The sequence below is a fragment of the Littorina saxatilis genome, linkage group LG1, assembly GCF_037325665.1.
Source record: "Littorina saxatilis isolate snail1 linkage group LG1, US_GU_Lsax_2.0, whole genome shotgun sequence".
In the NCBI taxonomy this organism is placed as follows: Eukaryota; Metazoa; Mollusca; class Gastropoda; order Littorinimorpha; family Littorinidae; genus Littorina; species Littorina saxatilis.
Window position 1 is genome coordinate 38,721,561 of NC_090245.1, and position 26,427 is coordinate 38,747,987.

General features: G+C 44.0%; 2 protein-coding genes and 1 non-coding gene across 3 annotated transcripts in view; 1 reads left to right on the forward strand and 2 right to left on the reverse strand.

Annotated features, from left to right (window-relative positions):
• LOC138969046 (origin recognition complex subunit 6-like) overlaps window positions 1–26,427 on the forward strand; it is a 591,738-nt gene that overhangs the window by 372,463 nt on the left and 192,848 nt on the right. The window lies entirely within an intron of this gene.
• LOC138968932 (1-phosphatidylinositol 4,5-bisphosphate phosphodiesterase gamma-1-like) overlaps window positions 1–26,427 on the reverse strand; it is a 59,997-nt gene that overhangs the window by 23,397 nt on the left and 10,173 nt on the right. The window contains exons 4-18 of the mRNA XM_070341612.1: window positions 24,973–25,054; window positions 24,327–24,407; window positions 20,210–20,259; window positions 19,495–19,543; window positions 17,880–17,981; window positions 17,161–17,276; window positions 16,001–16,086; window positions 15,313–15,433; window positions 13,376–13,461; window positions 12,399–12,481; window positions 11,974–12,111; window positions 11,334–11,441; window positions 9,615–9,784; window positions 8,904–9,104; window positions 16–138 (exon numbers count right to left, since the gene is read on the reverse strand). Coding sequence (XP_070197713.1) covers window positions 16–138; window positions 8,904–9,104; window positions 9,615–9,784; window positions 11,334–11,441; window positions 11,974–12,111; window positions 12,399–12,481; window positions 13,376–13,461; window positions 15,313–15,433; window positions 16,001–16,086; window positions 17,161–17,276; window positions 17,880–17,981; window positions 19,495–19,543; window positions 20,210–20,259; window positions 24,327–24,407; window positions 24,973–25,054 — 1,596 coding nt within the window. The remainder of the gene's footprint in view (window positions 1–15; window positions 139–8,903; window positions 9,105–9,614; window positions 9,785–11,333; window positions 11,442–11,973; window positions 12,112–12,398; window positions 12,482–13,375; window positions 13,462–15,312; window positions 15,434–16,000; window positions 16,087–17,160; window positions 17,277–17,879; window positions 17,982–19,494; window positions 19,544–20,209; window positions 20,260–24,326; window positions 24,408–24,972; window positions 25,055–26,427) is intronic.
• Window positions 6,506–6,624, reverse strand: LOC138951423 (5S ribosomal RNA). Its single transcript, XR_011451113.1, has one exon. It is a non-coding gene; the product is annotated as a 5S ribosomal RNA (ribosomal RNA).

The window sequence follows — 26,427 nt, forward strand, 5'->3', positions numbered from 1 at the left end:
AGCCTTTTATCTGACCTGAAAGAAATGGCGTAGGTAGAGTGGTCCTGGGGACTGCGTCTGACGAGGAAGGCACCATCGTAGTGAATTCTCTTCAGCATTTCTTCTGCCGATCCACGACTCAAACCCTCGTGGTACCATCTGAAAAATGTCAGTAAATATAGACACACAAGGTGTAGGTAAATCCATTTCCCATTTCATGTCCCACCTTGCCCGTGTAAAGAAAGAAAACAACAAGAAGGGCAAAGCCCATACGACTCACATGCTTTACACATTTTTCCTACCAAAATACATGTGACCTTGACCCAAGGTCAAGGTCATGCAACACAAAGCTGTTAATTCAAGACATAGGAAGTACAATGGTGCTTATTGGCTCTTTCTACCATGAGATATGGTCACTTTTAGTGGTTCACTACCTTATTTTGGTCACATTTCATTAGGGTCAAAGTGACCTTGACCTTGATCATATGTGACCAAATGTGTCTCATGATGAAAGCATAACATGTGCCCCACATAATTTTTAAGTTTGAAACAGTTATCTTCCATAGTTCAGGGTCAAGGTCACTTCAAAATATGTGTAAGGCTTCTTTTTAAGCCTACTGTCTATATGATACTTACCGAGACAGTACTATTCTTGCACATTATCTATTATAGGCCGAAAAAATTGGACAAAACGCTGAGTGGGTACAATTATCTCCCATAACCATGCGCCACCGTGGATCCCAAGCACTGTCCGAGTGCTTCCCCCTTACAGGATGTAGGTGGCGCGTCCTCTTTCTTTATGAGCTGCAGACCCTCAAAAAGCCCATAACATATCAAGAGGGGAGGCGGGAGGGAAACTCTAATAGTACTGTCTCGGTAAGTATCATATAGACAGTAGGCTTAAAAAGAAGCCTTACAGTCAATATAACACTTACCTCGACAGTACTATTCTTGCACAGAATACCAGAGTGGTGTGAGGGTGATATGTAGAGTATTAAACTCCTTAATCAAAATCACTTAAATCCAAGGATTAAGATACCCAGGCAATTTTCGAACAGTACTACCGTAAAAGAAAATATACCCAAGAAACATACCTTAGACTGACGTGACCATGCTGGCAACCACTGCTGTGTGGTGAACTCAATGTCAAAGTCCAGGCCACTCAAAGCTTGAATACCACTGAGTCTACGGCAAGTGGCTAAAGCGATGAGGAACAATTAGTCTTAAAAATCAGCAACTTGATACTGATGCCTGCCAGGGGTTCAAACTCATTGCTACGCAGGAGTTTGAGGACCAGAAAGACATCCCCCTTGGGAAATGAAACCCGAGGTTTAGACACCGCTGCATTGCTAATACCCGAAAGGACATTAGCGATGAGGGAGGACCTGATCAAGTGTTCAGGTCTGCGACCAGTAGCGGCCGCAATCGTGGAAGCGATGGCAGATCTGTATCCAAGAAGAGTCTTAGAAGAAAGACTCTTCTTTTGATACACTTCCACCAGGAAGTTGGCCAAGTCCTGTGTTGAGGGATAAAGCGGCTTTATCCCCTTGGACAAGGCGAAGGTGGCCCAAGCTCTCCAGCGTAAGTCGTAGAGCTGATTAGTTGATCGCCTCTTAGCGTTCAAGGAAAACTCTACTGAACTCTTGTGCAATCCTAGTGCAAGCAGTTTGGAGCGCACAAGAGCCATGCGGTCAAGCACAGACTCTCTGGACGTGGATGAGGGAGGCATGATCGAGGCTGGAGCAGACCTCCCCCGTCCAGATCCAGAGGTAGAGGGTCTACGTGGGTGAGACCGCGAAGATCTGGAAACCACAGAGCTGTTGGCCAGTAAGGCGCGACCAAAATCAGTCTTGGTCGTTCCTGCAGATATTTTGCCAGCACCCTCGGAATCAGAGATGTCGGGGGATAGGCGTAAGCATCGAGGAGCCTCCACAAGAGAGTGAATGCGTCCAAGTGGAACGCATTCATGTCTCGAAAGGGGCTGACGTACCTGGGAAGCCGAGCGCTGAATCGAGTTGCGAACCGATCGATCAGAGGACGGTCCCACCTTGCCCACAGACGCTGTAGAACGTTGTGAGCGATGGTCCATTCTGTGGAGAGAACCTGATCGCCCCGACTGAGAATGTCGACCAGGGCGTTCAGTTTCCCCGGAACGAACTGGACTGACATCCGGACCTGATTGGTCTGGCACCAGAGCAGAATCCAACAGGTAGAGGGACCGAGAATTGGTGCCCCCCTGGTGGCGAAGGTAAGCTAAGCATGTGGTGTTGTTGTCCCCGTTGAAAATCAGAGGGGCCAAGGACAGGCCGAATGGGAGGGCCCGAAACTCGAACACTGTGCCCTCCCAAATGAACCGGAGCAGATGTCGGTACCCCGGGGCCACCAGGATGTGGAAGTAAGCATCCTGGAGGTCCCAGACATGGCCCAATCGTTTGGCCGGATGGCCAACCGGACCGACGAAGGGGTTTCCATCTTGAACTTGCACCTGTGAAGGTACAAGTTCAAGGTGGAGAGGTCCAACACCGGCCTGAACCGGCCGTCCTTTTTGGGGACGGTGAACAGGCGGGAGCAGAACCCCGGAGAAGGCTGAGAAAGGGGGTAGACCGCCTTCTTCTCGACCAACGAGTTCACCTCGTCCTGAAGAGCCTGCCATCTGGCAGGGTCTCGAGGAGGGGGGAACGTCCAGGGTAGAGCGGACAATGGAGGTTGTGACGACAGCGGTAGAGAAAACCCCGACCACACCACCCTCAAGAAAAACTGGTTGGAGACCAGTCTGCCCCACATGCCGCGGGCCCGAAAAAGGGAACCGACGGACGAAAGAGGGGCAACTTGAGGGGGCGTCAACGTAGGGCCGGGACTCACTGAAAATTCTGCTGGCGGGCAGGCGCAGGCTTGCGACCACCCCCCCTGGTGGTGCTGCTTCCCCTTACCTGTCTGAGCACCCTTCGTCTAGCTTGGGAACGCAACAGGCGCCTAAGAGGAGGAAGAAGGAGGCAGTGAAACTGGCTTCTTCTTCTTCTTCTTCTTCTGAGGCTGGGAGCTGGAGGTGACTGTAGCACTTCTCTTACTCCCCGCCGCCGTCGCCGAAGCAGCGAGGCCAACCATCAGAGAATCAGTGTTCCTCTGGCGTGTGGACTCCACCACAGAACGAACAGTGTCCGGATGAAAGAGGGAAGAAGGCTGAGGAAACGTGTTCCTCAGACTCTTCCTCATATCCGGAGGCACTATAGAAGTAGGCAGAAAATGATCACGGAACAGGGCCAATAAAGTGGACCCGTGTTCCAATGGCCAATTCTGCCGCAGACGTCACGCACGATCGCACGGCATGCAAAGCCCGATCCACTCGAACCGTGTCAAGGACCCGAGTGGAATCGGACTCTGCCCGATCGGGAGGGTCCAACAGTGTGGACAGCGTGCTCATCCATGTCAAGGCCTGTGATTGGGCCTCGACTGTGGAAGAAACGGTGGCCTCAAGATTGTGGAACGAAGCAGAGCTCAGTTCCACCTTCTTGACCGAAGGCACCTCCCCAACGAACACATCACCGTCAGCCCCACCCTAAACACTCGAAGTCTGGAAAGGGAGAGTTCGAGAGTCAAAGGGAAAAGGGAGGGACGAAACAGATTGGACACGAGGAAACAGTGGAGGTGCGCCTCCCGAAGGAAAGCATGGCACTGAACCCGCGTCCTCCCGAGGAACATAGGTCGCGTTTGCACGTGAATCTGTACTCCTCAGGCGATGTGCTGCCGCTTCCACCGTGGCACTAAGACTAGGGTGGAACGCGAATTGCCGGCGGACGGATCGTTCATAAAACGAGCCGCCGGCAGACGCGGCGTGAGCCTCCCGCGCCCGGGCCGAAGCGGACTCAAAGGACGAGAGGGCGTCTCAGGGAAGGACGTCCTGAAACTGTTCAAACGTCCTTCTAGCTGTGCGAGGACGAGCCTCCTGCCTCTCGTCCTCAGACCCCGGGTCCAGGTCCTGTGTGTCAACACTAGACGACAGACGCTTAAGAGAGGCATCCGTGACGTCAAGACGCCGCGTGATGTCTGTCATGTACTGTTGGAAAGTACGAAGCATAGCTTCGGAAGTTCCATCAGAAACCGGCAAGGGTAGAGGATCAGTGTTAACCTCAGGGCGACCCTGATCCTCCTCCCTATCGTCCTCCGACTCACTCTCCTCTTCACTTCCCGACAACTCCTCAAAAGCAGGAGTGTAGGGAGCTTGAGGGGGAAGAGCCGAAAGCGATGAAGCAGGCTGTGAAGAAACGCCCACAGAAGCAAGAGGCCGCGAAGACCCCTGCCACAAAGACGAAACGTCTCCAGCAGCCGAAGGGGGAGAAAAACAACAACCCTGCGACTGTTGGGTCAGCCCAGCCAACGAACCCCCGCCATTTATAGACTGAACAGGAACCCATCGGGTCTGATCAGAAAAGAAATGGTCCGGTCCGGTCGGGGGTGCCGATCCGGTCCGGTAGGGTGGTCCGGTGTTCCGGTCCGGTGCCGGACCATCCGGAGGTCCCGTTCGGCACCGAACCATCGTACCCACAGAAGTGTTCGGGTGGTTAGGTCCGGACGTGGACATACCGTACCATCCGGACCCGTGGTCCGGTATGGTCCGGTTCGGTGCCAGACCATCTAGACCAACAGAGGTGGTCGGGTGGTCCGGCACCGGGCCATCCGGACCCGTAGGTCCGGTACCATCCGGAGGTCCTGTTCGGCACTGAACCATCCGTACGCACAGAAGTGTTCGGGTGGCTCGGTCCGGGCGTGGACGTACCGTACCATCCGGACCCGTAGGTCCGGTTCGGTGCCAGACCATCCGGACCAACAGAGGTGGTCGGGTGGTCCGGACCGGTCCGGTAGGGTGGTCCGGTGTTCCGGTCCGGTGTTCCGGTCCGGTCCCGTACCATCCGGAGGTCCCGTTCGGCACCGAACCATCCGTACCCACAGAAGTGTTCGGGTGGTTCGGTCCGGACGTGGACACACCGTACCATCCGGACCGGTGGTCCGGTATGGTCCGGTGCCAGACCATCCGGACCAACAGAGGTGGTCGGGTGGTCCGGTCCGGACCGGACCACCGGTCCAGTACCGGACCATCCGGACCCGTAGGTCCGGTCCGGTCCCGCACCATCCGGAGGTCCCGTTCGGCACCAAACCACCCGTACCCACAGAAGTGTTCGGGTGGCTCGGTCCGGACGTGGACATACCGTACCATCCGGACCCGTAGGTCCGGTTCGGTGCCAGACCATCCGGACCAACAGAGGTGGTCGGGTGGTCCGGACCGATCCGATAGGGTGGTCCGGTGTTCCGGTCATGTGGTCCGGTCCCGTACCATCCGGAGGTCCCGTACGGCACCGAACCATCCGTACCCACAGAAGTGTTCGGGTGGTTCGGTCCGGACGTGGACCTACCGTACCATCCGGACCCGTAGGTCCGGTGGTCCGGTATGGTCCGGTTCGTGACAGACCATCCGGACCAACAGAGGTGGTCGGGTGGTCCGGTTCGGACCGGACCATCCGAACCCGTAGGTTCGGTCCGGTCCCGTAGCATCCGGAGGTCCCGTTCGGTACCGAACCATCCGTACCCACAAAAGTGTTCGGGTGGCTCGGTCGGACGTGGACATACCGTACCATCCGGACCCGTAGGTCCGGCATGGTCCGGTTCGGTGCCAGACCACCCGGACCAACAGAGGTGGTCGAGTGGTCCGGCCCCGACCGGACCACTGGTCCGGTACCGTACCATCCGGACCCGTAGGTCCGGTGGTCCGGTGTGTTCCGGTTCGGTGCCAGACCACCCAGACCAACAGAGGTGGTCGGGTGGTCCGGTCCCGACCGAACCACTGGTCCCGTACCGAACCACTGGTCCCGTACCGTACCATCCGGACCCGTAGGTCCGGGGGTTCGGCAAGGGCCAGAGGTAGGTCCCGTACCATGGGTCCCGTCCGGACCAAACCCGGAGGTCAAGTCCAGTCGGGACCCGTGGGTCCGGTTCGATCCCGACCCGTAAGCCTGGAACGTTCCGGACCCTTGGTCCGGACCATCCGTCCCCCGAACACCAGACGCTAAGGAATGGCGTGGGGTCAAGACGGTCCGGTCGGAGGTGTCGGTCTGAGCAACAGAAACAATGTTCCCGTCGCCCTGACCATTCGACAGAAGTACCACGTTCTGTCGAACACCTCCACGTCCAGTAACTAGTCGGCCGGAGCGTCTTATCAAGAGGGACAGCCACCAGTCACACGGACGTCAGAGGGAACCGTAGTAGCAGTGGTCGTAGGCACGAAGCCTGAAACCCCTGCCCCCACAGGACCGCCCTGAACGGGGTCAATTCGCATCCCAACCCCAGCGGGGAGGGAATTCAGAGACCCCGTCATCTCCTCCGATCTCCCCCCCCAGGAGGCCGAAACTACTGTCGAAACAGCAGCAGACGACCCAGCGAGGGAGTTCAGAGGAGGACCCGTGTCCCTCCTGGCTTCCACAGCGGTGGAAACCGAGGAGGGCACAGGAGAGGCACCGGAAAAGGAAGATTTTAATGCCAACTGCACCCGGTGTTCCCAGGCGGTCACCCATCCAAGTACTAACCGGGCCCGACGTTGCTTAACTTCGGGGGTCGGACGAGAACCGGTGTTTACAACGTGGTATGGCCGTTGGCTGTCAAAACCCGAGTCTCTCCAGTAGCCCCTAGATCGGATTCACCAACCCCCAAAGAGGGTTGGGAATCGACCTGCCCCCGGATTCGAGCCAGGGAGGAGAAGGAAACCTTCCCCCCAGGCTTGAAACCGGGAGGAGCTGAAGCCTGAGACTGAGGGCCGGACAACGGCGTCGAAGGGGGGGAAGCTTGTTCCACTGAAGGAGAAGGAGAAAGAAGCTTTTTCTTTCCCCTCGACCTTCCCCGAACCTTCGACGGCGCAGCCCCGCCCGAAGTCCCAGGCTCAAGCCCAGCCTGTTTGAGCAAGCTCGCATTGAGCTTGCTCAAACAGGCTTTCTCCGCCCTCCCTCGCCGCAAACGCAAAGCGTTTGGGGAGGGAGAGTCGGAGCGCCGAAAGATCCCCTTCTCCGTGCGTAAAACATGACGCTGGGCGCCCGGAGAAGGGTTGCCCCCGGCAGACTCTGGTTCCGTAGAACCAGAGCCCAAAACAGGACGAGACATCCTACCTCGCCCTGTACGTACCCTTAAAGACCGAGAATTAACAAAATTCAAAGAAAATTTAGGTCAATACTCAAGTGAATGCGGCGAAACGAGAAGCAGACGACCGGTCACCACGAAGTAGGACGGGAGGCACGCCGAGTCCGCCACACAAAAACGGAGGCACAAGTTGAAGGAAACACAACGTAGCCTCAAGCCAGAAGTGGAAAAACACACAATAATCCAACAGGTGATAGTCCACACAGAAAAGAAGCCTCTTAGTCCAAAATAATCCGGGAGCGTAGCAGAAACACAGCCGGTCTGACACGCGCGAAAAAAGAAAGAGGACGCGCCACCTACATCCTGTAAGGGGGAAGCACTCGGACAGTGCTTGGGATCCACGGTGGCGCATGGTTATGGGAGATAATTGTACCCACTCAGCGTTTTGTCCAATTTTTTCGGCCTATAATAGATAATGTGCAAGAATAGTACTGTCGAGGTAAGTGTTATATTGACTATACAATCCAACTTTGAAGAGCTCCTGTGACCTTGACCTTGAAGCAAGGTAAACCAAACTGGTATCAAAAGATGGGGCTTACTTTGCCCTATATATCATATATAGGTGAGGTATTCAATCTCAAAAACTTCAGAGAAAATGGGAAAAATGTGAAAAATAGCTGTTTTTTAGGCAACATTTATGGCCCCTGCGACCTTGACCTTGAAGCAAGGTCAAGATGCTAAGTATGTTTTTTGGGGCCTTGTCATCATACACCATCTTGCCAAATTTGGTACTGATAGACTGAATAGTGTCCAAGAAATATCCAACGTTAAAGTTTTCCGGACGGACGGACGGACGGACGGACGACTCGGGTGAGTACATAGACTCACTTTTGCTTCGCATGTGAGTCAAAAATCAGTGCTGAAAATACAGACACGTAGTTGAAGTGAGCAGGTTATCAAACCAAAGTGCTAATTCTTGGCTTTACATGATTTATTAACTCTGAATAAAAACACAAACTTCAGATAATTTCAGCCAGAAGTATACCCTTTGCACATCACACACTGGTTTAACCCCTTCACTGCCCACCCCGTATGTAATACGTGGTCATTTTTGGTTTGTCGTACGCCCATAACCGTATCTCATACGTGGGATTTGTGTCACCAACATTTCAGGACATTTCTGAAAACTAAATGGGAGGTAACCACTGTCCAAGTACTTGTAGGGGTTCTAAACACAGTTCTTTCCCATAGACCGTTCGGATAAGTTACTAAAGTTGCTACCACGTTCTACCACGTGTTGAAAACTGTGTTAGCATTCTCGCCATTCACAATGGCGGCGGAAAGTCGGACCTCAACTCGTAGACCTGTTTTCAAGCGATACAGTGTTCTGGAAGCTCTACAAGAAGTGATTTATGGATTACCACACAGAAGAATACTTTTATGGGCTGTAATGTGAGTATCTGATGTTTGACACCAGTTTTAGCAGTGTTTTGTGTGGTTTTACGTGCTGCAATGTGTGTCACTGTGTGTGTGTAAGTCCGGAAACTGTAATTTTTGACGAAAATGGTCATCATATCAATTTTTACTATAACAATCACAAACAAAGTCCAATGATCATGTCATCCTATAATAGCCAAGGGTATAAGCAAAACACATGCCAAAGATCTAAGAGATATCTCAATAAATGATCGAGCAGTGAACAGATTAGTGAACCTACCGAAGAAAGCGAAATTTTGCCCTGGCACACAGCAATACCAAAATGCTGTTATACTGTGGCAGTGAAGAGGTTAATTAAGCACACTCACTCTTTGCCCTCGTGGCTCTGAGGCTGTGGCACAGGCTCTCTCAAGAGCTGCGTGAAGTCAGAGGAACGGAGCGGGAACTGGCGGTAGTGCGTGATGAGGTTGTACAGGCTGTCAAAGGTCACGGCGTCGATGAGATAGTACTTTGTCTGACCCCGCTCCTGTCGCGACTTGATGCGACAGTGGTTGACTTTGCCTTGTCGCCTGGAGAGATGAGATGGAGCCAGGGTTTCATTTTCAATTCAATTCAATTCAATACAACTTTATTATCTGAATGTAAGACATTTTTCGTTTGGCTTGTGTACAAAATAGCATCACATAAAATCACACTCTCAAAAAATACATAAAATGTACACATCAACACACACATAACCCAAACCACACATCTCGATATCCGCAGTTATCTACTTTACTTTATTATCCTATTGCGGGGAAATTTGGGTCGCCTCCTCCCAGTGGAAAGCTAGCAGCGACAAGAGTCACGCTACCCAGGTGCGTGTGTGCTTAGGTGAAATCAGCCACCTGCATTTATGGTAGAATGACGGAGGTCTTTCACATGCCACTTCCAGGCACACCAACACAGAATCAAACAAACAAAGACACAAAGAATCATACTAACAGTAACAAAGACACACAGAATGACACAAACACATTTAATAAGACCCTTTACTCACATTCCTTTATAAGCCCCTTCATCCATCTCCTCCTACTCACCAGAACGACAGAGAGAAGTCACCGACAAACGTGTCGCTCTCTCTGACAAGGAAAGTCCCGTCGCCTAGGTGACTGTACTGATGCAGCAGCTCCTCAGCTCTCCTGCGGCGGCCCTCTAGCCGACCGTGAAACCATTTCTCACTGAAGTGAAGCTCATCTACTGGCCGACCCTGAAAAGTAAGCAGCAAAGACTCTACACGACCATTCGAAAGTTATCAAAGACGCTAAAAGCCCATGAAAAGTAAGCAGCAAAGACTCTACACGACCATTCAAAAGTTATCAAAGACACTAAAAGCCCATGAAAAGTAAGCAGCAAAGACTCTACACGACCATTCGAAAGTTATCAAAGACGCTAAAAGCCCCTGAAAAGTAAGCAGCAAAGACTCTACACGACCATTCGAAAGTTATCAAAGACGCTAAAAGCCCCTGAAAAGTAAGCAGCAAAGACTCTACACGACCATTCGAAAGTTATCAAAGACACTAAAAGCCCATGAAAAGTAAGCAGCAAAGACTCTACACGACCATTCGAAAGTTATCAAAGACGCTAAAAGCCCATGAAAAGTAAGCAGCAAAGACTCTACACGACCATTCGAAAGTTATCAAAGACACTAAAAGCCCATGAAAAGTAAGCAGCAAAGACTCTACACGACCATTCGAAAGTTATCAAAGACACTAAAAGCCCATGAAAAGTAAGCAGCAAAGACTCTACACGACCATTCAAAAGTTATCAAAGACACTAAAAGCCCATGAAAAGTAAGCAGCAAAGACTCTACACGACCATTCGAAAGTTATCAAAGACACTAAAAGCCCCTGAAAAGCAAGCAGCAAAGACTCTACACGACCATTCAAAAGTTATCAAAGACGCTAAAAGTAAAAGCCCCTGAAAAGCAAGCAACAAAGACTCTACACAACCATTTAAAAGTTATCAAAGACACTAAAAAGCCCCTGAAAAGCAAGCAACAAAGACTCTACACGACCATTCAAAAGTTATTAAAGATGCTAAAAGTAAAAGCCCCTGAAAAGCAAGCAACAAAGACTCTACACGACCATTCAAAAGTGATCAAAGATGCTAAAAGCCCCTGAAAAGCAAGCAGCAATTAAAGACTCTACACGACCAGTCAGAAAAAGTTATAAAAATAGCTAAAGTACGATCCTTGAAAAGTTAGCGACAAAAAACACAGAATACAATGAATGGCTATTTTTTAGCTCAACCCAGCATGGTCCCATTAGACGAAATTTAAGTCATAGCAAGAGAAAATGAAAGATAAGTTCCAGGTTTCCAAGTAGATGAGGGTACATATGTACTACAACAGGTCTCCACAGTGATGTGGGTACAGATGTACTACAACAGGTCTCCACATTGATGTGGCTACAGATGTACTACAACAGATATTCTATGCTTGTTTTTGCAATACTTGTGAACGTCCCTCAAAAAAGGTTTGTTTTAGCCATCACACACAAGGCACAACTCAAAAAAGTGCAGAAGTCGCAGTTCAGTTGGGCAAAAACATTGCATTCTTACTATGGAATCCCCCTTTCTAGACCTACCAGACTTCCTCCTTTTCAAGAGCCTGCTTTTTACAGATTTTTGTTCTCATAAACTCTGTAAATTTACTTCCATTCTAAGACTAACTCCCTTTGAAGTAAGACCTAATTTGTGTAGATGGTTGTAAAAAATGGGAGGGTTGGAGGTACCAATGCAGTTCCAAAATTACTTACATCTTCAGGAGCTTCATCATCATCCATGTCCTCATCTTGGTCAGCCTGTGTCTCCTCTGTGTAGTACAGCTTGCTGCCGTTCAACACAAAGATGTGAGGTCGCCATGTCTGAAATGCACACAATTAAAATAAATACAACCTAAGAAAATTTCTAACATCTACAGATAAGCGAGATAAATACCCCAAACCACTTGTATGCAGGCAATTTTATGGGCATGCACCACACATGGAAATAAAATAGTTTGCCGTTCAATGAATTCCTAAGACATCTTGAGAGAAATAAGAATGAATTCTGAGACACACAACACAGCACTCATCAGTGTGTGTGTGGTGTGTGGTGTGTGGTGTGTGTGTGTGTGTGTGTGTGTGTGTGTTTTGTTATTGTACATCTGAGCTCTTATGAGAATGGGAGATTAATAAAGTTCATTATTATTTTTATTTTTTCATTTTAATTATTGCATACACACATGCACACAAAAAAGTTAGGGCTGGAATTAACCTTCTTCTAAGAGTCTATTTTATTCGACAAAGAACTAAATTACTAGACAAACTCAACATCACAATCACCATTTTATCTGTGTCCCCTTTTACTAGTTTAGTCCGCTGTTACCCTTATCATCAAAAGTGAAAACTTGCTCACATGATCCACAGGGTCTTCCAAGTACATGATGCCATTCTTGACAGAGGTGCTAACGTCTATCTCCATGTTACTGCTGTCTTCTGACGCCACTGTGTACCGCCATTCATTGCCGTCAACCCACTCTGGCAACTTCTTGTGCTGCACAAATATCACATTGGTAACATGTTACTGCTGCCTTCTAATGTCATGGTGTAACACCACTCATAGCCGACCACAACCTCTGGTAGTTTCTTGTGCTGCAAAAAGACCACAAAGGTTACATGTTACCACACAGTGTTACACCACTCATAGCCGTCCACCCACTCTGGTAGCTTCTTGTGCTGCAAAAAGACCAAACATCTATACATTCATAAATTGTTGTTGTGCAGATAATTACACATTCACACATCACACCATCTCAAGTATCGTGTTAACCACTATCTTACCTTGAGGATGATTTTGTTTTTCAGGTGTGTAGGGGACGGAAGACAGCTCCCTTCCTTGTTGACTGGTTCCACAAGGAGGTTTGCTGAAGGAACATGAAAACAAATGTGACTACTTCCATGCTATTCTCTTCACTGTCACTTTACTTCTGAAAGTTTGATTTATTTACTTTTCACAGGTTGTACGTGCAGAGTTGAATGAAATCCCAAACTATCACTTATGTTTCTGAATTCTTCTGATTGTGTTTTACCTATTAACTGAATTCCGGTGCCTGTGTGTGAGTATGTGTGTGCGTGTGTTTTTGTTATTGTTCTACATTGTTGTGAGCTCTCATGAGGAGGGCAAATAAAAAGTCTTCATTATTGTGTCTGAAGTCGTATAAATACAGCACTTTTCGGGACTATAAGGCGCAACTTTTTTCCTCAACTTTGACCCCTGCGCCCTATTGCCTTGTATATGGCTAAAGAAGAGTATGATGTACACACATCGCTATACAAAGGAACAGAAAACTCCCTTTCTAGTGATATGCATGTTTCTGCTTCTTTGACCTGGACAAAGGATCAATGTTTCTAGCTTAAAGCCAATCTTTTAAAGTTATCATAAAACTATAGTCAAACGATAAATGAAGCTTAGCACGAAACATACTTCCAAATACGTCTCAAGATTAAAGTAGATAGCACCAAGCAAAATTGACATATGCAGTGACATATTTAATTTCAAAATATTCTTTCAAAAGGTATTATTGAAATAAACTTCCATACAAAATGTGAAGGCTTTATCTTTAAAGCTGAACTTTTTAAGTATAATCATAAAAATATTGAAGGCTCTATCTTTAAAACCGAACTTTAAAGTTATCATCAAACTATAAAGACTGTAAAGCTTAGCGCAAACGTACTTCCAAAGAAGTCTCAAACTTAAAGCCAAATGTTTAAAGTTATCATAAAAGTATAAAGAGTGTAAAGCTGAGCACAAAACATACCTCCAAAGACGTCTCTGAAAGCCATGGCCATGTTGCGTTGCTGGCCCAGACTGCAGTGATTCTCTATGGACAGGATCAGGGGGAACCTGAAATCACAACAACCTTTTCAACAAACACTCAGCACGAGCATGAAACTACCTTTACTGGCACACAGTTCAGTGGAACCACCTTGGAAGACCCCCCCCCCCCCCCCCCCCCCCCCCCCCCCAATTTCGACTTCCTCACCTTAAAGACCCTGTAATCTTAGACTTTCTATGCATAAACTGTGTAAATTTACCTCCATTTTTATTTTTAAGACACTCTCCCTTTTAAGACCTGATTTTGTCAGATTTGTGGAGGTCTTAAAAGGGGGGTTCCACTGTACTAGCTTTTACCTAGAGTGTACAGGATGGCTCCAATCAGTTTGCAGATTCTAGTTAAAAATTGCCTTTAGTCTGTACTGCTGGAGGAAACCCCCAAAAAAATAATCGAGCAAGAGGCAACATTTAATTTGACATTCGAATTATTTGCTGAACTTTTAACATTTAGATTTTATCCAGTCGATGAATTTTGTCTCCTTTGGTAAGCCATATGTTTTTACATCTGTCCAAGAAATGATGGCTGTGTTTAGAGTTTCTGTTTGGTGCGAATCGTTGTGATTTACCTCCTCTGTATTAATTCTTTGGAAAAGAATGATGCCTTGAGGTGTGAAAGCTGGTTTGTGTAATAGCTCCACAGGGTCCCCACTGGTTTTTAGAAACAAAATTCCATGACTTTTCCATGACTTTCCATGAGCCTCAATAACATTTTCCATGACTAGATCCACAGGTCGCCATTTCCGAACACGCAAACTTTTTACGTCTTGTCACTGCCAGTTTTGACACTGGCTTGCTTTGCACTGAATTTGAGTCAGTTTCTACGCAGTGTCTCTTCGACAAGCAAGTCAAGCATTTGCTACGCAGTCAGATTATCGGTAATGTTTGCTGGTCCTGTCATCTCACTAAACTGGACCACAGGCGGAAGGTATCGTTCACTGGACCACTACTTTCATAGACAGACTTTCTATGAAAGTAGTGGTCCAGTGAACGATACCTTCCGCCTGTGACTGGACCAGCCACTGTTTGTATCCATCTGCACTTTCGTAAATTCCGTTTCGTAACCGTCACTGTGACTTGACGAACTGTCATTTTTTTCACCGCGATACACAGTTCATTGCGAAGATCTTCCTCGGTAATTCGTTCCAATTCCGCATACTTTTTGTTGTCAAGAAACAACTCGAAAGAAAGTTTCAAACTCATCATCCTCCATCTTGCTTGTCAAAGCGCTAAAGTACTTTATCGATGCAAAAACAAAAGCAGAAAACTTCGACGAAACCGACTCAAATGCAGCGCAGACGACACGACGAGATAACGGAAGGAAGTGAGCCTCGCTTTGGCTCAAGTGCCGTTAAAAATACTGTTATTCTCGTATGCAAATACGAACGAGAAGTTGGTCATACGAACAAGCCTTGTGCTGGCGACGCAAATCGCTGCTGGCTGGCAAGGGGGGGGGGGGGGAATGGCTGGGCGACGAAAATAGCCGCTGGCGTGCTAAAGGTTAATTTTTTTTTCTTTCTTATTTTTGTTAAATTCCAAGACTTTCCACGACTTGAATTTCCATGACTTTCCAGGCCTGGAAAATTAAAAATCAAATTCCATGACTTTCCAGGTTTTCCATGACCTGTACGAACTCTGCTCCAGCTTCATTTAACCTCCTAAAAACATAAGAAGAGCTACGTAAGCGTCGTAAACGACGATGTCTTTTCAACTCATGCCGCATCAGTTTGAGTGTAGGGCATTCGCCGTTGCAACCACACTCAAAACAAAACTTTGTAGCCAGGACATTTGGACCTGTACATATTTTCAATCCTCTGAGTGAGAACAACACTGTACTTGTCTAAACAGCAAGGCAATACTTACTCAGATGTTACCCATGCATGCTCCTTGATGGTCTCCAGAACGTCCATGAACTTGATCTTGGAGGTCAGGGTGTGACCGTGGTAGATGTATGGGTAGTGATCAGGACCATCCCAGCAGTCCACTGAACAATAATAATAATAATAATAATAACAGCTTATATAGCGCGAACCACAATAAACTATGCTCTCGGCGCTTTACATATTAACTAGGAATAAAAACCATACTATAATACAACAAATTAAAATGACTGATGGACATATGTTGAAATGAGATGTGTGAATAAGACATGATTAACTGGCAAATGGCAAGGATGGTAATCGGTTTCATTTCTTCTACATGTACAGCAAGATTTGGATTAAGGCCAGGTTTTTGTCAAGAAATGTGAAATGACCAATCATTTTGGCTGAGAAGCAGTCAAATGACCACTGAATTTGTGACACATGCTGAACCGATGAGATCGGACATGAGCCACTGATTATATGATGAATCAGTCGTTGTGGCCTATTTTGCAATGAGTAATGCTTCATTACTGCGATTGAGTAAAACTTCGATGTAATTTCACAACACCACAACACTCAAAACCAGTGCAAAGTACAAATAACCAAAACAGACAACACAGACTTGTTTTGAACTAAGCAAACAGCTCCATTTAACATGATAAAGAAAAGTAATGCTATCGTCTACTCACGCTCCAAACAGCGACATCCCATTCTCAGTGCGCGAGCGTAGGCCTCCACTGACGACTCACTGGACAGCTGGTCCCCTGTCAGGTATCTGAAATCATATCAGTCATTTCATTAACACCATAACTAAAATCTTAGTTGAGAGAAACAGGAAATCGGTCACCTTCATTTTTGTCATCTTCAGCAATGCTCACTTTCCTTTCTATACATTTTCTGCTTTGACAATTACTCAATCAATCAATCAATAAATATGAGGCTTATATCGCGCGTATTCCGTGGGTACAGTTCTAAGCGCAGGGATTTTTTTGATTTTTTTATTTGTTTATGCAATTTATATCGCGCACATATTCAAGGCGCAGGGATTTATTTATGCCGTGTGAGATGGAATTTTTTTACACAATACATCACGCATTCACATCGGCCAGCAGATCGCAGCCATTTCGGCGCATATCCTACTTTTCACGGCCTATTATTCCAAGTCACACGGGTATTTTGGTGGACATTTTTATCTATGCCTATACAATTTTGCCAGGAAAGACCCTTTTGTCAATCGTGGGATCTTTAATGTGCACACCCCAATGTAGTGTACACGAAGGGACCTCGGTTTTTCGTCTCATCCGAAAGACTAGCACTTGAACCCACCACCTAGGTTAGGAAAGGGGGGAGAAAATTGCAAACGCCCTGACCCAGGGTCGAACTCGCAACCTCTCGCTTCCGAGCGCAAGTGCGTTACCACTCGGCCACCCACTGCCTGCTTACTTCAACAATGTCTGCCTCAAAATTTCATCAACATTTGCCACACGGGTTCAGCGTCTCTCCTCTTCACTTCCATACATATAATGTAAAATGAACAAAGCTGAAAGACTACACCCAGCCCATCACTTAGGTTTACTTCCGTTCCCCTGACGTGATAAAAAGAAGATCTCAACTGTTACCACAGAAACACTGTTCTCGCAACTCAGGACTCCTCTGTTTCAAAAAGAAGACTTTCTTAAACCCTGCAGAATGCAAATAAACAATGGCGACTGCACGTGAGAGAGAACAACAAAAAGACCAAAAAGCACTGTACTCACGTTAAAATGACAGAATGATAAAACCACATCTTTATAACAGTAAGATAAGATAAGCAACAGCTTAATCAAGAATGTTAGTTGAAAGTACACACGTGTTGTGTGAAGAAGAAATCCAGTATTTGGACAAGGGCTGCTCCATATCCTGGTTGATGACGTCATGCCGACTGTCCCATATCGTGTTTTGTGGGGAGTACAGGTAGTCCAGGAACTGAGAACAATATAGAACATTCCGTACACAAAATGAAGAAACAAATCCAAAGAACAGTATTTTTTTAATTTATGTGCATTTTTGTCACACAAAAATAATGTTCCCAGTGATGCATTTCAAGACAAAAATATGAAATTCCATGAATTCAGAACAAGCATAACCATACAGAATTAGAAGCAGAATGCTGGAAATGACAGACTGACAGAAATCACAAATGGACAATTTCTTTTGGATTTCATGAAGTACAAAATGTAATTTATTAACCGACAAACATGCGAACAGAAAACACACAAACACATACACAGAGCCACAAACACATACACAAAAACATACACACAAAGCCACACACACACACAGAGGCACACTAACAGAAGCACACATTCCCCCTGTCAACCAACTTGTCCTTAAACAAATACTAAACATATAATATTCACTAAAGAAGCATACACATGGAAAAAAATAATGGAACATAAATAAAAAAAAAATGTTTCTGGTACTGGCGAATACATCTTGTTCTTGTAAAATAAAGTTTGTTTGTTGGTTCGTTCTCTCAAAGTCACATACAAACAGCACCTGATGATAAACCTCACAACACAAACCTACCTCCTGTTCTGTGAAGTAGAGATTACCAACAGCTCTCAGCGGGTCGTCCAAGAACAGACACATCTCATGCTTGATGTGACTCATCTCTGTGGCTTTTGGGTCCTGAACACAATTATCATCATGCAAATTATGCTACATACCTGAGAGAGACCACCCATGTCATAACTATACTATACACTCACACGTGTGTATATCATGTAAATGAGGTCGTGTCAAACAAGTCTGGCAGGAATCTAATTTTCCACTGCTCATGATGACAAAGTCGCGGAGTCAAGTGTCATTCTGGAAACACTTTTGCGCCTGCTGTTTCCCCTAGAAGAATTTTGAGAACGTACACGTCACGCATTACTTTCTAGAGTGTCGTCATTTTGCTTTCACGTCAAAGATTTCACCAGGCTTTGGAAGAGATCGAGGGGCCAGTTAAGACACGTCTTCAATTTGGGCGCTTCGACTGCAAGACGTTTTGAGCAAAAGACACACAAGTACAGTATGTAGGATAAACAGAATACTACACAGATTGCTGTGTCGTACCAGATTTACACGAGGTTGGTTTTTAAAATATTGAAAAGCTTGTTTTTGCTCGCATTTCAATATTATAAAAAAAAACTCGTGTAAATCTGGTACGACACAGAAAGCCATGGAGTATTCTCCCTTTATTAAGGGCAGGTGGGCCAGTGCAAAATTGATCAAATTGTTCAAAAACCTTTTTTTTATATTTTGGCAGATAATGGTTCCATAACATACCTAAAATTCATGTGTCTGTGTTTTTGTCAAAAGTGTCATATGCATGTGTCAATGAAGACAATATTTGAATAGTTCTATCTTCAACGTCCTTTTTCTCATTTCAGCCATTTTTGCGGCAGTTGCATCTTGGGTGTTGCGATTTCTCTGGCTGTAATTTAGCTAGAGCAATAATTTTGTGTGCAGTTTGTGCAGAATATAACATTCTGGGGGATTACGAAAGGATTTTGTTGCCAATGTATTACAGTCATAACCAGATTATTTCAAAAATAATTATGCAGGGGTTACCCTAAAGTTTGACGTTGTAACAAAGAAATGTCCCTAACTCCAAATATAAATATAATAATCAAAATCTGCTTCGTAATCCCCTAGAGCATACCCAGAAAGATAAAATATAACAATTATTAGGAGTGTGACAATCATATCTGCTGAAATATCATATCCCCCCTGTACTCCACTTTTGTATGTATTTGAACAGGTCCCGTTAGATTTTGTACTGGTCAACAGTGACAAGATTTTCAACTACAGAGGAATATTTCATAACTGATTAATATGCTTTCTTTTACTGAAATATACTTTCTGATAAAAGACATACAAGATGAAAAGAAAACAAACCAAAATTAAAAGTGGTAAAGTTTGAAGCATTGGTTTAAACATGGACTAGAACAAAGTTCTTCTTTTCTTCTACATGATACAAACAATACTTAAAATTTCCTGACTGCTTTCATTTGAATTCTTTCTTCCTTTTTTCAGAACTTAAAACAATCCCCAAAGAGTACTTTTCATGACTGTTACCACTAACTCATGCTATGACAATGACACTTTGTATGGAAAGTCATTTCTCTGGTAAAAATTAGTACCGGTAACTGATTACCTTTTGGTCTTCAACCATGAACTGTTGAAACTTTTCTCTGGACATCAGTCTGCAACAACAAAATTATATTAGAAAAAAAGATCTACAAAAATGAAAATAAAATAAATGTATGCATCGAAAGTCCAAATGATATAATAAAGCGGGTTAAGCCTAAACAAAAAAGTCGGTGTTTTCAATACCCCAACCAACCTTATATTTCCCTCCCGACTCTAAAACTTTATTCGGCCCTTGAAAAAAAAATCAAATGACTCGATTTTGCAGACTTTAGAAGGAAAGCTTATCTTCTCTGACAACTGGGGGACAAATTTCGCACAAGTACCGGCCAATAAAAAGCCACATAGCTAAAACGATTTTTTTTTCCTCAAAAATAGAGAGAGAAAACTATATCATGGTTTAAAAAAAAAAAAAAAGTAAAACAGTAACCGACCTACGTTTCTTACATATTTTTTGTACAGCAAATTATTGCATTACGTCTACCTTCATTCATGACACAGTTAGACTCAATTACCTTATTGCTCTGATATGAATTATTGCATGCTTTTGATTTCATATTCTAGAACACAAATTCCAACAAGTGCTGTCATTTTATTTCTTAATAAGATCCTCACATTTTCCCAAAACATTGTCATTACTCCAGCACACGAAAACTAGTCGGAACAAAAAGTTTATAACCCACACATCTCATGAAATAAATCAAATTATACTTTGATCTTACTTTTCTTGTGGAGTTGGGTCAAACCATCTGTCAAAATTCTCAACAACGAGCTGAAAAAAAAAGATCATCACTCAACTTATTTATACACTTAAAACAATGCTCTGTCCAACAGGATGTCTCCGACACCTTATCATTTCCAGAATAGCAAATACTACTTCAAATGTACAGAACTAAAACCAGAAAATTTGGTTAAATAGTTATCTGCCTTAGAATAATAGAACACTGTCATGAAAAGAAAAATATAAAATGACCACCCCTGCCCTCTCCACACATGTAAACCACTACAAACAAATTTCTTGATAGTGTGTGTGTGTGTGTGTGTGTGTGTGTGTGTGTGTGTGTGTGTGTGAGTGTGAGTGTGTGTGTGTGTGTGTGTGTGTGTGTGTGTGTGTGTGTGTGTGTGTGTGTGTGTGTGTGTGTGTGTGTGTGTGTGTGTGTGTGTGTGTGTGTGTGTACGTGTTTGTGTATACACATGCATGCGTGCCTGTGTGTGTGCCCTGTATACATGTGTTTGTGTATAAACATGCATGCATGGCTGTGTGTGTGTCCTGTAACTTGCATGCATGTGTGTTTCTTGCGGCCTCAGCAAGAAAATGTAAGCAAGGCTTTCATTTGGAGAAATGTAGGCAGGTTTCACGGTAATCAGACTCTTTGATGTGTGTAAACTTTGCCTTCAAATTACTTGCTTACTGTGTTGATTTTCATCATTTTTTCTGCTTGGCATGAGTAAGTATGGTATTTGCAATACAAAAAAATAAATAAAAGCTAAAATGTTTGTGTTTGAGCAATTATTTGAGCGCGTTTTTCGAAGCGAACGTGTGAATCCTGACAGACACCATTTCCTTCTGTCACATGACCCCATCTCAAAGTGTGATTCAACAGACACAAAAATAACACACAAAACTTATGATAATGGGGTTATTAATTCAATTAATACACAAGGTTAGTCTCTGACTAGAGAAAATAGGGAAACAATATCAAATGGGAGCATAAAACCGTTTCTGGAAAAATTTTCAATCACCACCGAAAGTGTCTGTCAGTAAAAAAAACACGTGCTTTGTTTGCAAAGCAAAGCCTAATTTTACACATCGCGTGCTTTTGTCTGTTATTCTTGCTTGTGAACATCATTTTATTGATGTTCTTCACTGGAAAGCAGGTGTATCATCAACAGTATCACAAAATCGCAAAGAATGAACATTTTTGTTGTGATCCGACCGGTGTCTGTAGACTGAATCACACGTTCGGCAAACTTCGTTTTTAACGGAAATAACCGAGCCTTTAATCGGAAACGACGTTTCAACCGCTTCATATCGTCTGCAGGAAGAAAAAGAGGAATGCGATACCCAGTGAGTAAAACATTTAATCGTTTTTAGTGCCTTTTGATCAAGTTTTGTTGCGTCTGTCAGCAACGTTCGTCAACCCAACGTTCGGCACAGCGACGCACGCATACGGATTTGCAGCGTTTGCATTCGGAAAGTGAGGGATTTGTGAGTTCGTTTGCATAATTTCAATCGCTAGTAGGTTTTCCCTTCGTCTCCCATTCTTGTGTGTACATGTTATTGGCATTTCATTGTGTAAATTGAAAGTTTGTGAGTAACAGTAGTAAAATCTGTCGAACGTTGGCAACGCTGACAGACGGAAATATCGAACGTTGCCTTCAATGACAGACTGGCTTGGCGATCGTACTTTCGATTCGTAGGAACACAATATATAGAGACAACAATGTGCGCTCGTTACCACAACGGTCATGAACCGGTGTAACACAAAATTTTTACTCCACGAAAAATTGACTCGGACGGAGTAAACTTCCAGTAAAAATCTTGTACGAAAAAAGAACTCACAAGGAACTAAATTTTTACTCCCCAAATATTTACTCCCAGTAAACATCTCGTACGAGAAACTTAGGGCCTACTCCTTCGTTTATAATTCGCGCAATATCCCATTTACGTGCAATCCCGTTTTGCCGCCGTCCCATTTTGGCGACATTAAACAAGCCAAGCGTCATTTTACTACCGCATCCCATTTTGGCGCAATCCCGTTTCGCCGCTATCCCATTTTTTTGAATTTTTTTTTTCTTTTTACATTTAGTCAAGTTTTGACTAAATGTTTAACATAGAGGGGGAATCGAGACGAGGGTCGTGGTGTATGTGTGTCTGTGTGTGTGTGTGTGTGTGAGTGTGTGTGTGTGTGCGTGTGTGTGTGTAGAGCGATTGAGAGTAAACTACTGGACCGATCTTTATGAAATTTGACATGAGAGTTACTGGGTATGATATCCCCGGACGTTTTTTTCAGTTTTTTGATAAATGTCTTTCATGACGTCATATCCGGCTTTTTTTTAAAAGTTGAGGCGGCACTGTCACACCCTCATTTTTCAATCAAATTGATTGAAATTTTGGCCAAGCAATCTTCGACAAAGGCCGGACTTCGGTATTGCATTTCAGCTTGGTGGCGTAAATATTAGTTTATGACTTTGGTCATTAAAAATCTGAAAATTGTAATTAAAATTATTTTTTTATAAAACGATCTAAATGTACGTTCATCTTATTCTTCATCATTTCCTGATTCCAAAAACATATAAATATGTTATATTCGGATTAAAAACAAGGTCTGAAAATTAAAAATATAAAAATTATTATCAAAATCAATGGACGTCTACCCACAACACGCCACTGGATGCCGCGTGGTGCCAGTCGTGAAAACCAGGTTCTTTGTCCCACAGTGAGACATTCAAGTTGGGGACTTTGTGACCGCTGACTTTGTCAGCATGGATGGAAAGGTGGAGAGATACAGGGCGGTGATCATCCCCAAGTCAACCCATTTCCCCGATGGGCCAGATCGAGAGGAGATCTGTGTGAAGTGTTTGCGCGCAAAAGACAATGGGAGATACTATGTCTTTCCTAATGTTGATGACATTTCATGCTTGCCAATGGCTCAGATAAAAAAAAATCCCACCAACGAACCATGAACAACAGGGGGGATTACTATTTTGACATGTGACCAAGTCTCATTTGAGCGTTCACAGTGTTACCTGAGAATAGCACACCCCCTTGAATTGGGACCAAAGAAAAAGCGTTGTATATATGCATTTTTGAATGCTTTTCTAAAGTCATAAGTTCATTTGTGAAAAAAATTAATTTTTAGGGATTGTTTTGCTGAATGCATGCAGTTAAGAAATTGACCCCGTTTTCAAATTTAGGGGGTAGGGTTGCCCCATAGCCCACGTATGTCTGTGTGACTGTGTCAAATATCAATCTACTTTGCGTACAAACTGTATAGATGTTTGTTTTTCGATTTTAGAATGATTTCTTAAGCTGGTTAGAACTTCTGAGGTCTACAGGAAACGATAAAGATAAAAAATGTACAAAATATAAGTAGCGTCCTTTATCTTACCATTGTTCTGATCAATACTGTCCCTTTATTTGCAAGTTAACCGTTTTTATTAATGTGTTCAAGGAGTATGTTAAAAATTATTATCAATGGTTGCTTTAAACAGCACCTTTGGGCAGTTATTATGCACTGAAGTTGTAAAAGCATGTTTTGGGGTTTTTAGGATATAGCGTCTTGGAACGCCAATCATCTTGGAAATACGAATGTTCATATAATTTTTTTTACTGTTTTGGATAGATAAAAAGTTGAACTCTTGGTGCAAACTGTTTTTTGGCCCCTGTTTGACTATTTATTATTTTGGAATATTGTGTGTGAGAGGGAAACTGCAATCCTCAATATCATGAAACGTGCCTGTAGTTATTTTCTGAGTGTAATCTTGTCTTTCGATACATCAAGTTGTGACAGACAATTAGAAAAGGTTACTAAAGACTTGATAGCAACAAACACAAATTTTAACATATCAACAAAATGACTATGCTGAAAGTTCTTCAAAGAAAATTAGTGCTAACTCAACTGGAATCTCAAGACAGGGTCACTTGCACGACAATCAACATGTTCTGCATGCTGTCTCACAATATCAACAAAAGTACCAAATACAATGGCAATTCAGGACACACGTAAAAAATATCTACTTCCTTCAGTTCAGGTACACCTGTACCACAGCCCAAAAGTAGTAACTTCATAAAAGTACATATGTACCATCAACAAACAAGAGTGTAGACGCACTCACCTGCTGTGCATGTATTAGGTGGTGATAGAGAGTTGCAAACTGTGGGAACACTATCTCTCCTCGCCCCTCTGAGTCAATCTCCTGTAACAGTTAAACAAAACAAAAAAGGTACAGGGTACCTGGCATGTAAGGCCTCTCAAATGACAAAAAACTCTCCATACAGGAAACGTTCCCTTGGTTTTTGTTCATTAATTTGACTGAAGACAACCCGTCATGAGAAGACACCTACAATGTAGGGACACATTTGGTTGGTCCCAAGGGTAGCCTCTCATAACAGGTACCACCGTAGATTAAAACAACTGCATATCGGTTATCCATTTCAACACACACACACACAAATTGCATGAAAACTTCAGTATGAAACCAATTACCTGCTTTAACTGAAGAGCACTTGCAGTATAAAAAGTGAATAATTATATACATGTATATCTTTAAAACACACACACACAACCATCCCCCCCACCCCCACAGCATTCAAAGATAACCGAAGGACTGTTCAGTGGAAACGAGCCCTACATTAAATGCTAAACAATTATGAAAATACAAGGCAAAGATTTTCCAGGGAACTAATGTTGTTTAAAATTCACCAAGTCACAATATGATATCATGAAAGCCCCTACCAAAGCACTAGTTTCACCTACATTACCTGAAACTTTTCTCTCAACCTTGTTGTGGACATTTTGAAGTTTATTCGGGGCAGCCATGCCTTCAAATTTTTCAGAGTCACACTGGAAATAAAACATCAACGTAAATTAGTGACAACTTGTTACAACTAATTCCAATAAATGTGTTCCTTATTGACTCACACATACACAACACACATTATTCACACGCACACAAATAAACAAGTCGCGTAAGGCGAAAATACAACATTTAGTCAAGCTGTCGAACTCACAGAATGAAACTGAACGCAATGCAATTTTTCAGCAAGACCGTATACTCGTGGATCGTAGCATCGTAAGTCCACCGCTCGTGGCAAAGGCAGTAAAATTGACAAGAAGAGCGGGGTAGTAGTTGCGCTGAGAAGGATAGCACGCTTTTCTGTACCTCTCTTCGTTTGAACTTTTTGAGCGTGTTTTTAATCCAAACATATCCTATCTATATGTTTTTTGAATCAGGAACCGACAAGGAATAAGATGAAAGTGTTTTTAAATTGATTTGGAAAATTTAATTTTGATCATAATTTTTATATTTGTAATTTTCAGAGCTTGTTTTTAATCCAAATATAACATATTTATATGTTTTTGGAATCAGAAAATGATGAAGAATAAGATAAACGTAAATTTGGATCGTTTTATAAATTTTTTTTTTTTTTACAATTTTCAGATTTTTAATGACCAAAGTCATTAATTAATTTTTAAGCCGTCAAGTTGAAATGCAATACCAAAATTTCAATCAATTTGATTGAAAAATGAGGGTGTGACAGTGCCGCCTCAACTTTTACAAAAAGCCGGATATGACGTCATCAAAGGTATTACATAATTCACCTCCCCCACCTTTTAAACGGAGACAGACAGTATTCCTCAGATTTGAACAGGAAATTTTTTTTCCCACCGTACACTCGTTCATTAAACGTTCAGGCCGCTTTGGGTAAATCAGAATAAATGCTCTACAAGCCGGACAACAACTTTAACTTCTGCACATCTCCTACCCATCCCTCTTCTTTTATTCATCTTCTTTCCCTCCTTCCTTCCTTTACTGTCTTCTTTATCATCATTATGCAACGTTCATTACGTTATTAATAGATTTGGTTTATTGAGACAAATTTTTCAGCCGTTACCGCCTTATGTTGTACTGTCATGCAGGAAAACCACTATAAGCTTCTAGCTTGTTGCTGTTTCTGTGAACTTTGTATACATGTCATGATTGTAACCTTTGTTAAAATAAACTTATGTTTAAACCAAAGGTATTTATCGAAAAAAAGAAAACAAACGTCCGGGGATATCATTCCCAGGAACTCTCATGTAAAAATCGGTCCAGTACTTTGGTCTGAATCGCTCTACACACACACACGCACAGACAGACAGACACACACACACACACATACACCACGACCCTCATCTCGATTCCCCCTCTATTTTAAGACATTTAGTCAAAACTT